The 16,365-nt window shown below is 50.2% G+C and overlaps 1 protein-coding gene across 1 annotated transcript; it reads right to left on the reverse strand.

Moving 5' to 3' along the window:
- Positions 1-7,625: 7,625 nt before the first annotated feature.
- On the reverse strand, positions 7,626-15,951 carry LOC135829627 (uncharacterized). Its single transcript, XM_065342025.1, has 3 exons — positions 15,577-15,951; positions 11,366-13,299; positions 7,626-9,793 (listed from the first exon to the last, which is right to left on the reverse strand). Exons 2-3 carry the CDS (start codon positions 13,296-13,298, stop codon positions 8,256-8,258), a joined length of 3,471 nt encoding a protein of 1,156 aa, XP_065198097.1. The 5' UTR covers position 13,299; positions 15,577-15,951; the 3' UTR covers positions 7,626-8,255.
- Positions 15,952-16,365: the final 414 nt, after the last annotated feature.

The raw sequence follows: 16,365 nt of genomic DNA on the forward strand, positions 1-16,365 counted from the left end.
CTGCATATACATCCTTATTTGGAATCCGTCCCTGGCACATACTGATACAATGACACGTATTGCATAGTTTGCTCCGTGCATTGAAGCTACGAACGTCATGCTTGTAGGTTCCCTCCTTTGAATCCTATTCCGACCGCGTACATAATACCTGAATATCTGCGCAATCAGCTCACGCGATAACGTATTCTTGAATGTGGTGCACTTTTTTTTCCGTTCCGGAATTTTCCAGTATCAATGACGAGGCCAGGCTGCTGCTTTGTCAGACACTGGTTTCTTCACTATACTAGACTATAGTCTCTCATCTTATCATCGCCATGATCGCAACAGCTGAATGCACCCAGATGCATGGCTAATTTAGCTCTGATTACTGATTATCACAGCGAGATTTTTTCTCGATTTTTACAGGTCTATTGCCTCTCCCATGGAATCCTTCAAATGCTCATTATCAAAACAAAAGAGTGTTCAGTGACTAGGAGTGGAGGGAATGTGAGATACATATAGAATGAGTGATGAGAACATTGGCTTAATTTGTACTGCTACAGTAATCGGAAAGTTGGTTGCTTTCTACACTGTTTCTGCTACAGCAATGGGACCCGTTGAGTTGGTTGCTGCCCCCACCACCACCACCAATCTACATGTAATTCTCCTACAGTTGTGTACTCGGTTGCACCAGATAACCGCTGGTCGTACCCTTGCAATGGACCGGAAACGATCGAAACCCGAGAGCGCGTGTTCACACCATCCACTCACCAGTACCGCTTCCTTCCGAGCCCTGTCAAAGTGCAAAATTACGTGAATGCCTCTCTGCATTCTCACGCTCCCCGACGTGCAGTGGCTTAAAGTAGCCTGCACAAACGTGAACACTGAGTCAAGATGCTCCAAGAAACATTTCTAAATCACTCTTCCAGCATTATTTGTACTCTGAAACTATTTCTAAACAGTTTTTGTCTGCCAAGTGCCAAGCAACCGAAAATAATGTTTTGCAGTTTTGCAGCACAATTATTAATGACTAGGTCCAACAACATCACCTAGGGTCACGGTTTTGTTGTACATTGTATCTGTTTGATGTATAGCCACACTGTACCAGTCAAGCTGTTCCAACAAACATTCGTTTTCGTCGCCTGGGGCGGCGATGAGGACCTGGGGCAGTAATGATACCTGGTCACTACACGATCATACACTGTTTGATGGTGTGGAATGCAGGTACAATAGCTGCCCCCAAACGGAATGGATAGACAGGAATCTGCGGCACGTTTGCAAGCCTGAGCTCCGGTTTACCCCTAGCTGTGTTGGTGACTTGCCACTTCAGCGCCACCGTTTCAGCGCGATACATTTCAGCGCCGAGACTTGAGCGCATGATTTCACAGCGCCAGCTTCTTCAGCGCCATGACTATCAGCCCGGGAAAGTACAGCGGCAGCAACTCAGCGCGAAACAGTACAGTGTGTAAGGCGCAGTAATTTACAGCACGAAGAAGTTCAGCGCGATCAAGTGTTTCGTGTTTACTGCTCCAGGTGTTGCCCAATATTAGTACGTTCAGGCAGCACAACATCACCTGAAGTTAAACAGGTTATAACACCACTTTCGTGTGTCGCCTTCGTGTATCCCTCGGACATACAGTCTTGCTCACGAATCAGTACAACAGCATACTGCAGGGAGTCGTCAAAATAGTATTTGGCGACTGCCTAGGCCCTGCCCTACATGTACATGTACAACTTGCTGGTCTTCGCTCTACGTACCATGCGCCGCCACTACGTCATGAGCACGACTTCCGGGCTTCTTATATAACTCTTCATGCGCTGACGACCGCAGAATGTGCCTGACATACTCGTAGAGACAAGCAACGACATCGTGAAGATACGGACCGGACGCTGGGCATAGCATGACATTGTACTCAACTGTGTGCACGGGCAGTGGTGATATGGACAACACTTTGTGTGAGTATTGAAAGTAACACGTTACTACTTGAACTAACGTGTTACTTACCGCATGCAGTATACATGTAGTTGCCAAGAAGTAGCAACAAAACCCCGGCCTTTGGAAATTAACCTGAACCGTCCACCTCTCCACACTGCACGTCTAGAGCGCAGTGTGGAGAGGTGGACGGTTCAGATTATCTTAGTATAGTTGCCTATTGAGAAACGGTGCAAAGTGCAAGGTGAAATCCAATTCCAAGAATGATTTTTAGTCTTTTTAAAAACTACATGTATAGGATAAAGAAAAGAGGAGAAGAGAAGAGGGGGGGGGGAGAGAAGAAGAGAAGAATCTCCTTATGTTGTCTGATGATTGGTTTTTGCCATGAAACTCTGAGTTACAACAAAAACAGCCCTATATACTTCCTTTTGTGTACCTCTTGCGTACTACGCTCTGCCCATTCCGGGCATTTGAGCACTATTGCAGGTTAAGGCGCACACCCTCTGGATAAAGAAAAGAAGGTTTGTCAACTGACAAGCAGGGACCGGTCGACCGGCGGATTCTGCTCGAAAAGGTGGCAGATTCCGCTCGAAAAGCAGTAAAATTGGCAGAACCATACAAACCTTATGGCGGGCAATTCCTCGAATTCTGCTGCATTTCTTTATCCACATACACCCAACATGCATGAAACTTACCAGAAAAAGTACCGAATTCTGCCAATTTTTCTGCCGGCAGAATCCGCTGGACCCTACTGACAAGCGCTCTATTCAGTTGCTACTCACAATTATTGTGAATAGCAACTGAATAGAGCGGTTGCGAGTTGACAAACCCCTTTTTTCTTTATAATGAAGTTGCGTGATGTCCACCACTTTCTCAGCAAACTACAGGGTTCACTTCTAGAAGTGCAGTTTAATTTAACGTCCTGACCTGGCAGGTTGATACTATGGATGTGTCCTTGTTTACCTGCCGGCACAGAAGTGTGCAGGGAACTGGTCCAGGGCGTCCCATCTCTGGATTTCAGGTCGAATTTCACTAACGTAATTGTGTTTAGTGACTACGTCATCTTTGGATTAGGTTGTCCCATCGACGAGGCTCATGACGACTGACAGTACACTAGTAGTAGTGGTTGAAGCACACAGGGTTTGTGTGCACGCGACACTACGAGGTCGACATTGCCACAGAGGTCAGCAACCTTCCGGTACATGTATGCATGATATGACCAACCACAGTGTACTGTACGGTGTTGGCAACTGAAATCCGACCCCCTAGCGATGCGTTCACATTCTAGCGGTCTCTATTTTCGTAGTTTTACTATCCCGTGTTGGGTCTTTGCGATGTGAGCGCACCGCTCAGGGGTTGGATTTCAGTTGCCAGCACTGTACACCAACGTGAATACTTCAAAACAATGTTATATGGATGTCGTTGCTTTCCAGTCATAACCATGTCCATGAGAACGCGGTTCGATAGTCTGCGGTTTTTCTCGCTCCTCAAGGATCACACGAGCAGCTTTCCAAGAACCCCGGGGATCAACGGTATCTACATGTAGTTGCAGTACATGTACATGCATGTCATGCACATACTAAAAGTAGTTCACCTGCTATTAAAGTATTGGCCGTGGAGCCGCCTGGCGAACCCGTCACCGGATACTGCCCGCGGCTTATAAAAGGCGCGCTTATAAAAGTGCCGACTCGTCCTGTGGCTTGCTGACTAAGCTCTGTCGCTACTGATAAACCTGGCGATTTGTAGGCATATGCGGATAATGCCGGCAGAAAAATTGGCAGAATTCGGTACTTTTTCTGGTAAGTTTCATGCATGTTTGGTATGTGGATAAAGAAATGGAGCAGAATTCGAGGAATTGCCCGCCATAGGGTTTGTATGGTTCTGCCAATTTCACTGCTTATCGAGCAGAATCCGCCACCTTTTCGAGCATTATCCGCACACCCCTAGCGAGTTGACCGCCCTCTGCTAGTGACATGGGCGTGGACGATGATATCGCACCTGACTTGACACTTGACTGACTCACGGGTAACGACTGCAATCTAGAACACACGAGAAGTCCATCGAACCATCGACTCGGCAAGCCTACAACAAAGCACCACTCCCTAGCCCTGCTCAATACACATGTGTTTCGAGGAATTCACCCCTCTTCAGTTGAGCTGGACTCGGCTGGGGAAGATTGTGCCTGAAGAGCACAACTTTTTTTTCTTTTTTTTACAATGATCACAGCTCACAGACTTTTAAAGTACATGCCAGCGCACGCGAAAAGGGCCCTTATGGGATGCACGTGCGAACTGAGAAAATCGCGTTTGAAGTGCAGTGGGTCAAATTTACCGTAGGATTTTGACAGGCCACCGTGATCGATTCTGCACTATTTCCACGGTTTGACTGATGAAATAGGTGTTATTCCAAAATGATCTTGGGGTTTCCAGCTTTCATTTGCAAGTTACCGCGATGAAATTGAGCTACGGAAGCCAAAGTTTCAGCGATTTTGATTTCGTGGGTTGTTCGCACGCGCGCGCGTGGGCAGCTAGCTGCTGGCACGGCAAAGTACATGTACTTCTTTCTTGTTGCGCTTCACTTGCCGTTCCCTTCTCTAGCTCTTCTTGCACTAGCTGGATCAGTGGATGCTCGAGTTGAACATGAGCCGGAGAACCTGCTTCACTGTTGATGCTGCGCTGGATCTTCTTCTCAGAGAAGATGAAGCTGAGTTTTATGGCGATGACGAGTGTGCGAGTGATGGCGCAGGGAGCGAATGTGAAGATAGTTCTGACAGCAGCGATGACGAACGAGAACATTTCCTTGCTGCGACAATCGACACAGCCAGTGCAGCACTGGACTTCATGTCTTTGGACAGCTCGCACGCCGCTCCACAGGCAACTTCTAGTAGCAGTAGCCCCTCTGAAGCCATGCAGACTGGTGAAGCGGCTGAACACAATCGCAATTATTCGTGTGGATGCAGCCTGAATTGTTTTAGGAAGTTTGACGAGGCAGATGTTGAAGTGAATGTGCTGAACACGAAGGAGCTCGAGGGACCTGAGAGTGACCTGATTATACTGGGACTGCTCGAGTCAGGTCGACACGAAACTGCTTTGTCCCACAAGCCAGGAGAGAAGAGACAGCGACAGCGCTTTCGCTATTCGTTCCAGGGAGTGGAAATTTGTGTTGCTGCATTCAGGACTTTGTACGACATCGGTGAGAAGCGGCTAAAGAACTTGAGAAAGCACCTCCATGAGCATGGTGTCACAGCAAGAGTACATGGTAACCGTGGGCGAAGGCCGCCCAATGCACTGGAATTTGCTGATGTCAAGAATTGCCTTGACTTCATCAAGCGACACGCTGATGTCTATGGTATCCCACACCCAGCCCCTCTCCCGGGCGTGATGATGTACCTCCTGTTTTCTTGCCAGCTCACCAGACATACAAAGAAGTCCATGCAGAATTTGTGGCACTGTGTAAGTCAGAGGGATGGAGAGCTATAGCGGAGTCTACTTTCCGCAGCATTTGGCATCAGTGTCTACCACACATCCGCTTCATGACGCCGCGAATGGATGTTTGTGCAGTTTGTGAGGACCTCCGGCGCAAAGTTGTTTCTGCTGCGGGTGAAGCCGATAAACTGATGGCCTGTCGCAATTTGGAAGAGCACATAACGGTGACAGTGATGCTGTGGCTGTACCTATCTTGAAAGTGACTGCTGAGGAGGTAAAGGCTGCTGGTATTCCCGCAACTCTGCCTGCTGGTGGCTTGTCGCAAGCACGCCAGGATTATTTGCACAAGGAGATACGGCCGTTTATTGCTGTGGAGCATCAAGACACTCTCTGCCCTGCCCCCGCTGCTTCTAGTCAGCTCTCGCCTTGAAACTGAGAAGAGAGTGCATATGAACCCGGTCACCTGGTGCTTGGGGAACAATGTTTGTTGCTGTTACTGTAACTTCCGTTGCAACTATTTGCCACAAGCCACATTCTGGGTCCGCTTCTTGCGTAGTACTCCATGGTGGATGACTCCCTAGTTACTGTGTACATAACAAAGATTTCAACAGGTTGTTTTTCAATTTTGTCTTTTGACTGTAACTGTGTACAAATGCTGTACTTCGGCTGAGATATTCTCCATGGCTATTGCAACCAGTCTACTCTGGCTGAATGTCTAGGAGTTTCTTACCCCCCTTATCTACATGTCCGCATTTTCCGTAAAAAACGAGCCCACGGCAGGAGCCGTAACTTTGATTAGAGTTGGCCAAATTGAGTCAAATTTTTTTTATTCGATTTCTACAATCACTGGCTACCTGAAAATGCCATCAGCTGAATTTTGTTGAAAATCACCATAAGGGCCCTTTTCGCGTGCTCTGGCTCGGTCACTATATCGACTACTGCTCTCCAGGTACGAACATGGCCAGGGATACAAAACTTACAGAGACGCTCCATTTCCAGCGCGACCCCGTGAATACCAGATAACACCCTTATAACGTCAGTCAATAGACATGGTTTAGCAGTTTACCGTTCACGCTAACTCCGACCGTCGAGCGTGCTTTGTGTGTTTTCAAGACATTTCGGTTTCTGACGCAACGATTGACTTGTGACGTAACCCGAGTCGGAATCTTTCCGTTCCGTTCTCCCGCTAAAACAGAGCCTTCTATCGTCGAAACGATACCAAACCGACGGTGTTTTGGGTGTTGGGTACGAGTACCGTTGGATTTAGGGTGAGCGGTACAATGCTAACCATGCCTACTGTCGAGAGAAAACGCAACCCTAGACCTGCGAACACTGGGCTGCGGAATGAAGCAAGGCACAAATTCAACTCACGCAACTGGATTTCTTTGAGCAGCAGTGTACATTTTGACCTTTCACTTTGCATTGTACAATATAAAGTGCCTATCTTAATGCCCTTCATACATGCCCTTCGAAAGGGCCGTCCCGCGGCTGCTCTCCCTACCACCATCATGAAGGACCTGGCAGGGCACGACATCCCTTTGAAGAATGCCAGCGATCTAGAAGGAGCACGAGCATCTGCTGCAGACAAGTCGAAATGGAGATCAGACGTTGTTTATGGATGAGTTTTTGTTGACTGGAGACAGAAGCAGACTTGGCTTAATTTCAGTGTATTCTCATGCATTGTTCTTTGGCCTTTGGACGCGTGCTGTGGTATTATTATTATTATTTATATACATGTACGAAGTACCTGTTTCCAGTCACATGTATTTCTCCTCGGATAAGGAGTACCTTGCCCGTTGAGTATTGGTACTGGTTTACCTCCCTTGGAGGTACAGTAAAACCTGTCAAGGCGACCACCTGCCACAGAAGACCACTGCAACCAGGACCGAGCGATGCGATTTCCAGTCCAATGACCCTGGATAAGGAGACCACCTGGTAACAGAGACCACGTTGTGAAGGTCCCTTGAGCGGTCGTCTTAGACAGGTTTCACTGCACGTACACTGTACAGAGTACTCTATGCAGGGACATCAGGAGGCTCCGAGCTGAAGGTTCACTATAGTACTACTGCCGTACTGGACTGGACTAAACCATTGCATGGGTGATTGCAACACGATGGGTGTGTTGTGCATGTTGTTGTTGTTGTTGTTTCTTTATTTTACTTCACCATTATGAACAGGCAAGACTGCCTTCTCACCGGGGCATGTGAAAATCCCGTCCGCAATGCGGGATGTGTTTATCATTTTGATTACTTTTTAGTGAGGGGGGGGGGGGCGGGGGGAAGGGGCTCCAGCGTTCAACGATTGATGAGAAGTCTCAAACTCTTGGAGATGAGAGGAATAAAATAATTGAACTCAAAACAACCAGGAAAAGGCGATAGTGCAAGAGAAAGGAACGAAAGCAATCTCCTGTCAAGATATACAGATGAGGCAAATGCGTACACTTCAAGTATAATTTTTTCATAATTCAGAGATGGGGTTTTACTCAAAACGGCGCCTTGCATGTCACTTCCAGAGATGAAAGACCATCAGATTTATGTATATGCCTGTTCTTTATAGGCGTTAAATTAAAAATATGATAGCATGCACGCGGTTATGATTATAGAAGCAAGTTCGATGATTTTCACCACCGGTCAAAAAATTACATTGCGTTCTCGTTTCTTGACTGCTGACAATACAAACGTAATGACACTCATTCGGTCACTGTTTCTACGTCAAGTTCTGCCAAGGCATGTGACGGTATTCGAGTCAAATGACACTCATTCGGTCACCGTTTCTCAGTGACGTCAAATTCTGCCAGTGCTCGTGTCGGTGCTGGGGTCAAATGATACTCATTCGGTCACCGTTGCCACATCAAGTTCTCCCAATGCCCGTATCCAGTACTTGGCTCAAATGACACTCATTCGGTCACCGTTGCCACATCATGTTCTGCCAATGCCCGTATCGGTACTCGACTCAAACGACACCTGCTTGGTGCTGCCGCGTACGGAACCGGCCGGGGAATGCTTAACGATGGAGCGTGGAGGTGTGGTGGTAGTGGTTGGCGACTGGGCCAGGAGAGAGCTGCACGCCATGGCCTGCGCCGCCATACGCAGGCTCCGCGCCGACAGGTCCGAGCCCTGTCGCGTGAACATCTCCAGCGATGTTGTCTTGGTGACCTTGCCGTGCCCGTGACGATGCAGCACTCGGCCGGTGTTCCCGCCGGACAGGGACAATGAGAGTTCGGAGAGCTGCGGGCTAAACGTGTGCGGGTATGCCGTCTGCAGTACCTTGTCTTCCGGCACCACCGCCACGTCGGACACGTTGCTGCTCTTGCGACTGAACACGCCACTGCAACCGCCGATTGAGCCCGCACGTGTGATGGGAGTATGCGGGGTGGTTCTCGGTTTCCGCGTGGAATCCGGCGACGCCAAACTCTGTATGGAGATGTCCGACGGCCGTCTCAGCAGACTGGCCTCGTCCAGCAGCTGCGAGCAACAGGCCATGGACAGGTCAGACATGCGCGTCACAAACACAGGCTCCACGTCTGTCACCGTCTCGTCGTCGTCCTCCAACAAGGTAGGCTGTATGTAGAAGCTGGCGGAGGACATGTCGGATGATCGGCGCGGCACTAGTGCAGGATGTTTTTGGCACTTCTGAGCATCTTGGTCGGTGCTCGGAATTGCACCATTCTGCAGTTGAGCAGGATCACTGAGATCAGGATCGGAACAGGCAGAGGTACTGACAACGGACGACTTTCTCCTGCTATTGGGAAAGGCAATTTGTCGTGACCTGTCGCCTCCCGGTTTGACCTCGTTCTGGTCAAAGCCGCCGGAGTTAACGTCGCTCCGTGTTCTCACGACCAGCGAGTGCGTGGACGATACACTGCCGCGGCGCGTGGGCCGGAACGAGAGTGACTGCGACCGTCGCAGGCGTCCGTGTGGCTGTTCCCCGGCAGCACCCGCCTGTAGCTGCTGCTGCTGTGCATCGAGATGCAGAGAGACGAGCGACACGGAGTCGGCGCGGAACAGATGCGGCACGGTGGACTTGGCGCTCGGAGATATCCTACCCAGTGACGGTCGTTTCTTCAGCGCCGCGGGCAGACGTTTACGAGCAGCACCTGCAGTGGCTGAAGACGTAGGTTTTACACCCGGTGTGGTGTGATGTGACGTCAAGCTTAGAGCACTCTTTGACTGCTGCGAAGAAGACGACGGACTTATTGTTTGCTTCAGTTTCGGTAGGAACACCAAGAGGATGGTGAACGACGTGGAGAAATGGATCTGAACTGTGTTCATGATTTGCTGCTCGCGACCGGTCGACTGGCCATGACGCGTTACGTACGCCAGTGTCTCAGTAACCGTCAACACCGCTATGCACAGGTAGAGAAGATAGGAGAGTCTGGCCGCCTCGGTGAAGCGGGACGATGCACGCCGCGTACGCACGCACAGCACCAGTCCTCCCACCATTAGCAACAGCTTGCCTAAACAGACAATGAGAAGAGCAGGCGGTGAGAATCCAATATTAACGAATCATGCAGTGGAAAGGATGATTTGGCGTGTTGAGATTGAGCAAATGCATGAAGAGAATGTTCAATTAAAACCACTCTTTATTTCTCGGAGTATGAGGACTCCAGTGAAGTCACTTCAATAATAATGATGTCTACATTTGAACAGAAAGCAAATCGGTTGTTTTCTGCCTGCAAGTGTATTAGAGAGGCCGACGAAACGAGGCCGCCTCGTAAATGGATCTGCTGGTAGACTGTTGCACAAACTCCCAATTTACGGCAGGTCACAGCACGGTTGGAAAATCATTCCGTTTCCAAGAAGGACTTCAACATGGTACCCGCTGTTTCTCAATCACTATCTTTAAACCACACAACTATATCTGCCTGGCCTTTGAGGTATGCTGCACTGAATTTCACGGCCCTGCACCCATGCTGGAAGGGCGGTCTAAAACCCTGGAAGATAGCTAGCTTCCTGGGGAGGACACACCAGCATGGTAGAAAGGTGCTGAGGCCACCCATCAGACCCCCCCCCCCCCTGTCCCTCCTACCAACCCACCCTCTTACCATCCCCAACCCACACATCCTCCTCTCTCCCCACCCTCCTTTATGCCCCCTTGAACACCCTCCTCCTCCCCCCCCCCCACACCTTCCTCTACGCCCACCTCAACCACCCCCCCCCCCACACACACACACCTTCCTCTACGCCCACCTCAACCACCCCCCCCCCCCACACACACACACCCTCCCCCCCCCCTCCCTCCACACGCACAATCTCCTCTACGCACACCTCCTCTATCCCCCCCCCCCCCTACGTACCCACACACCCACTCTCCTCTACCGCCCCCCCCCCCCCCACATACACCCTCCTCTACCCCCTCCCCCCTCGCACACACACGCTCCCCACACAACCTCATAAACCCCATAAACACCCCCTCCTCCACCCCCCCCCCCCTACACATATCTGGTCCCCCACATGCACATACCCTCCTCTACACATACCCTCATCCTCTCTCCCTCCCTCACCACACATGCACACACACACACACACACACACACACACACACACACACACACACACACACACACACACACACATGCAACCTCCTCCTCCTCTTTCCTCTCCCCTCCCCCCCCCCCCCCCCACGCACCCACTCTTCTCTACCCCCCCCCCCCCACACACACACACACTCTCTCTCTCTCTCTCCCTCCCTCTACACCCCCCCCCCCCCATAAACACACCCTCCGCCATCCCCTCCCCCCCCCCCCCTCCACACACACGCACACACGCCACCACACCGCGTAATTATACCCTCTTACTCTGAGGATATCAGGGGATTGCGGGCGCTGGGCAGTTCAACAGCATTATTAGTCATCTTTCCAGGATTCCGTTTCATTTCGAATCGCCTTCCCCTTTCCCAAGTAAATCCATGTGACCTGTTTTGGGCAGGGAGCATAATTGTACCGGTACACATGTGTTTGTGTGTGTGTGGGGGGGGGGTGCATGGACGAGTGTACGAGTGTGTGATGCAACCCAACCAGTTCTCTCACCTGCGAGAAGGCCATATCTGAAGTTTCCCTGGTGGCAGCGGTACTGATACGCCTGGCCGGGCACCAACTGCAAGCGGGGTCTATCCACCAGGACCCACAGCAGCTGGTACCCAGCCATGGCTGCACATATGACGACCAGACGCAGCAGCAGGGCCCGGTTCCCGAGTGAACGCTGCACGAGCACGGTGGCAAGGGAATCGGGTGCGAGGAGCCGGCTGATCCTCCACATCTTGACGAACAGTGCGCCGTAGAACAGGGAAAACCCCATGCTGTGGAGCACGGCGCTGAGAACGCAGCTGTCCCAGACATCGCGGGACCGCTGATCGTGCCAGCGTGTTTCCGACGCGAACATCATCGCCGCACCGAGCAACGAGGTCATGAGAAACGGCCAACTGCTCGATAGCATGACGGCATTGCGGCGGTGTAGAAACACCATCACCGATATAAGAATGGTTGCTGCAAGTGCTGCCAGGTTGAGCGATGACATGAGAAGCATGGCGATGGTGTCGCCAGGGTTACTGCAAGGCTCGCCGTTCGAGCAGCGGACGCAGCTGGAGTGGCACGGCATGCACGCAAACAAATCGCGGGCTCGCCTTTCGGTTTCAGTGCCCGGTGGCGGAGCAGATCTGCGATCGTTCACTAGACGCACATGTGCGGTGTCCGTTTCAGCGCCAATGCCCGCGACTGGCAGCGGTGGTGTCTCCGCTTGATAACTCCCCGTCGCGCAAACACATTTACGTGGCCGTTCCTCTTCCTCGACGCACACCATACTCTCCGGGCAGGCATCGAGGAGCAGAGATTGATTCCCCGGCGGAACAGCACATTTCGTAGCAAGGTAACGATGCACGGATACGACCAGTTCGATGTAACCCACCATCACTATGGGCTTCTCTCTGTTGCCGTAAGCATGTGTCACGATAGGCAGGCTTATGTTTATCGTGCCGAGGCGGCCATGGCTGATTGAGATTGGCGATATCACCATCATACTTGACGCAGCACTCGAGAGACTCAGCCCTGGAGCGGCCTTCGCTGGGACTGCGTTCAAGACCTCAAGCCATGGCCATCGCCTTGTGCTGACCGTAGTGGTTGTCGCACTGGGCATGGCAAACTTGCCTGTATGCTTCTCTCCATCTTTGCAAATAGGCCGGACACTGCTACATTCTAATAGGGAGCTGCTGTCACTCACAGCACGGCACATCTTGAATTGCTCCAGGTCGTGTTCGTGCTGCTCGAGAACGGTCATGAATATCGCCTGAGTGACAGGATTACGCAGTGAGAGACTGCTGATGCGTGAGGTTGCACGTGATTGGATCCCGCCATGGCTGATGTCGCATTGTGATTGCACTTGGTGCGTAGCAGACAATCCGCTGGCAGCGGTTACGCCACTCCGAATCAGACCAGCGTAGAACCGGCGTAGTGGCTCGGGGTCAATGTTCGCAACGCCCTCCTCGAGTGCAGCTGGTCTTTTCCCTGCTGCTTTCGTGTCGCCGCCTGCAACATCCAAACCATCAACATCGTGCTTGTGGCGGCCGGAGAACGTTTCATCTTTGGCGAGTACTTCATGTTGCACAGAGCTGCTCTCAGTGAAGTCACCTTCCAATGCCACTGCAGGATCTTTCAGTGATGTATCTGCTGCAGCTGCTGCTGCTGGTACCGGGGAAACAGGGCTTGCTAGTGCCACTAGTGAGCTTAATGACAGTAACAAACATAGCACCGGGACGCTAATGCTACTTGAAGGCCGTACTCGAGGCTTTGCTGGCAAGCGTCTTGCACACCATGATCGAGACTTTGCTGGCAGGCTATGTGTACATGTACACCATATGTGAGACTTTGCGGGCAAGCTGCTCCGGGAGAGAGCGAGAGCATGCTGTGTGTCTTGTCGCCGACATCCATATCCAGGTCTGCTAGAATGGCTGTCATATCTACATCGCATGCTGGAGAAACGGATATCGGAAAGTACGTAAATTAAGATATAAATGAAACCTCAGTAAAAATGTACCTGCAAGGACCATACAAATCTGTACTTTGTAGTGTTAAGGTGCTGCTTAGTCAAAGTCAACTAACTAGTATAGTATTGCATCGCAGGGTCCTATAATATTAATAGTACGTTTACTCAATATTCATACGGTTCAGTGAGGTGAAACAGGGAAAGTCCCAGCACAAAATTGACTGCCACCACCAGGACTCGAACCGGGGGACCCTTGCTTATGGTTGGCAATGCTCTACCACTGAGTGAATTCACTGAGTATGCCCGTGAATCGATTCATGAATCCGCTCATGAATCGCCCCTGGCTATTCACATTACAACATGTGAATAGGGTGCATGGATTCCGAACCAATTCCAGGGCTCATGACATGAAATCGAACGGCGAAATTGAACGGCGAGATTCCATTCATGAATTGATTCAAGTGCATAATCGAACACACTCACTGAGTCGTCACCCCTAGTCAGACTCAGTAGTGTGAATTCCACCAATACTTGAGATTGGGCTCTTCACCAATGCATTCACACCATTGAAACAAATTATAGGACACATCCACCAGGGTTCTAGTATAAAGTAGGTCAAAATAGTAGTGGGCGGGCAGGGGGCGGGCAGGGGGCGGGCGGGGGAAACAGTTACCCCGTAACCCATTTTCCAAAATTGTCTTACCATGCCAAAATCAACGTATGGGGTCGAACCCTCGACTTCACCCCAGACAAATGTGCCTTTATGAACCTTCTAGCAGTGACTAATGACTATCAACTGCATTTTCGTTGAATGGCAGGAAAAAACACAAAATCAACAAATGAGTAGGGGAGAGGGTGGGGGGGGGGTGCTCAATCAGAGTAGGAGGGTGCAAAAAAGCATTATGTAAAGCATTAAATAATGAAAAGCCGAGCATTACCCGCTGACCCCTAATGCAGAGTACAACCCCAGCTTTTCCACTGCTAATATGTACATCATAGTCGCATGCAAAACCAATGAATGGGCAATGAAAGGGATTACTTAGTGGACGTCAAGAATTGGCAGGCTTTCTGGCTCTACTCTACTATCACACACCTAGACAGTCATCAACTAAGATGTGTGTGGGCTTCACACAACTACATTCACCCCTTTTCCCATATTTTTGACGATTATCAAAACAGACAGCTTTATTCAAAATGGAACTCGGATGAGCCAGTATTAAAAGTACAGTAGAAGAAGAAAACACATGAGAACGAGTTATGAAGCAACTATCCACGACTGTAACACGACTGTAACAAGATAATAAGCAATCAGAACCTTCCCCTCTTTGGTCCTACCCAACCTCGAACCTTCCAAGTTGGAAGGCTGTTGGTTTGCACGCTGGAGATGCGCCAGAGCTGGGTCGTTGAATGTCTCAGTAGCCTGTCAGTTTTGTGCCCTGTTATCGCACTTTCTGAGTACTCATTATCTTGTTACAGTCGTGGATAGTTGCCTCATAACTCGTTCCCATGCGTTTTCTTCTTCTATTTTACAATTATTCAAAATGTAAGATGAAGTAGCGACGACCCGGCCATTATGGAATCCAATACACCACACCACCACATTGCGCTCTTGGCCAATCCAAACTCTGCACTCACATCACCATCACCACAGCGAGGACAATTCCGGTAAAATTATAGCAATAAAAATGATTTGAGTGCGCACTCATTCTATACACACATCAAGGCGAAGGTGGTAGGTAAGTTCCGAGAGCGTTTTCTTCTGATTGTCATCAGTTGGATTAACATCACATTGTTGATATGAAGCACACACATACACCACCACCCACCACAAGAAATCGTTCTTGGAACTTACCTACCGTCTTTGCCTTGTTGAGTGCATAGGACGAGTGCGCAGTTGAGCATTTTTATTGCTATAATTAAACTGTTTTCTCCGCGTAGGTTATTTTCATTCAAAATAACTTACTTTGCTTTTAATATTTACGGGCGGAGCCAGTTGTAACGCTAACAAGGCCATTTATACACTTACTTCTGAGACCCGAGAACGTGGCAATGCTGTGACAAAGCACAACGGCGCCGATTTCATTTCTCCTCTCCGACTAAATTAAAAATCCCTATTCTAACTACTTGTAGAACGTAGAAAGTACCTCCCTAGGGGAATAGACGAAAGCTTTTCCAGGAGTTTCCTAGGCGGAAGTCCAGGCTTCAGAAAAAGCGATCCCCGTGCTGGACCAGGGTTGAAAGTCTGCACAGATAGATAGCTTACCTGCGCCCGAAGTTCTCAAGGAACTAGGCCTTCAACGGTGCAAGCGCTGCTAGCCAATCTCCAACCATCTCTCCGTCAGCGACATTGCTCCCCATCTGATAGCGAACTCCTACCGTTGGCAAACTTTGTGAATGGCAGCATGCATCATGATATTCTAGGCCAGAGCCGCAAAGCTTGCCACACCACAGTCGCTGGGATTGCGAACGAAAAATGGGCCAGTTCACAACTTCTGGCGACGTTCCTCAGGTTTCGGCCCTGGAACTGAGTACATAAGTCATTGTCACAAACCTAAAAGCCTTGCAACTCGCTACACATTGGCAATTTAGCAGACGAGCACCTGGGGCGATAAGCCCGTGGAGTGGAGCCAGCATAGCCAGGGCTAGGGCGCGAACACAAATCTACAAGACTACATAATATGACTGCAGCCTGATGCACCATGGAGTACTTGCGCTTATTCAGCAAAGCAACCGGAAGACCTTGAGCAAATAATTGCGCTGGCGGAGAGCGGAACAAAGTTATCGACGGCCCCGTGGCCCACACGAGTTCTTGGGTTCTCCTATTCAGTGCTAGCGTGGCACGAAGTCTACGCTCCGTCTCAAACACTACCCTTCCAGTCTGTTCCAGATGGGAACTTGAAGCAAGTAGGGTTCAATGTGAAAGTACGCGCCACCGACGCTGACCTTCGCGCGTGGGGTTGTAGTCTGCAGACGCGAGAGCTACTCCATTGGTCGGAGTGGCCGTGGGGGCCAGCGGAAATCATCGTTCACAGGTTGAAAAAGATACCGCCAT

The sequence above is a fragment of the Sycon ciliatum genome, chromosome 13, assembly GCF_964019385.1.
Source record: "Sycon ciliatum chromosome 13, ocSycCili1.1, whole genome shotgun sequence".
NCBI lineage: Eukaryota > Metazoa > Porifera > Calcarea > Leucosolenida > Sycettidae > Sycon > Sycon ciliatum.

Coding starts and splice junctions, on each gene's coding strand:
- LOC135829627 (XM_065342025.1), bottom strand. CDS start 13,298: ATGCGATGTAGATATGACAGCCATTCTAGCAGACCTGGATATGGATGT. Junction 9,794..11,365: donor CAGATATGGCCTTCTCGCAG/GTGAGAGAACTG, acceptor TTGTCTGTTTAG/GCAAGCTGTTGCTAATGGTG.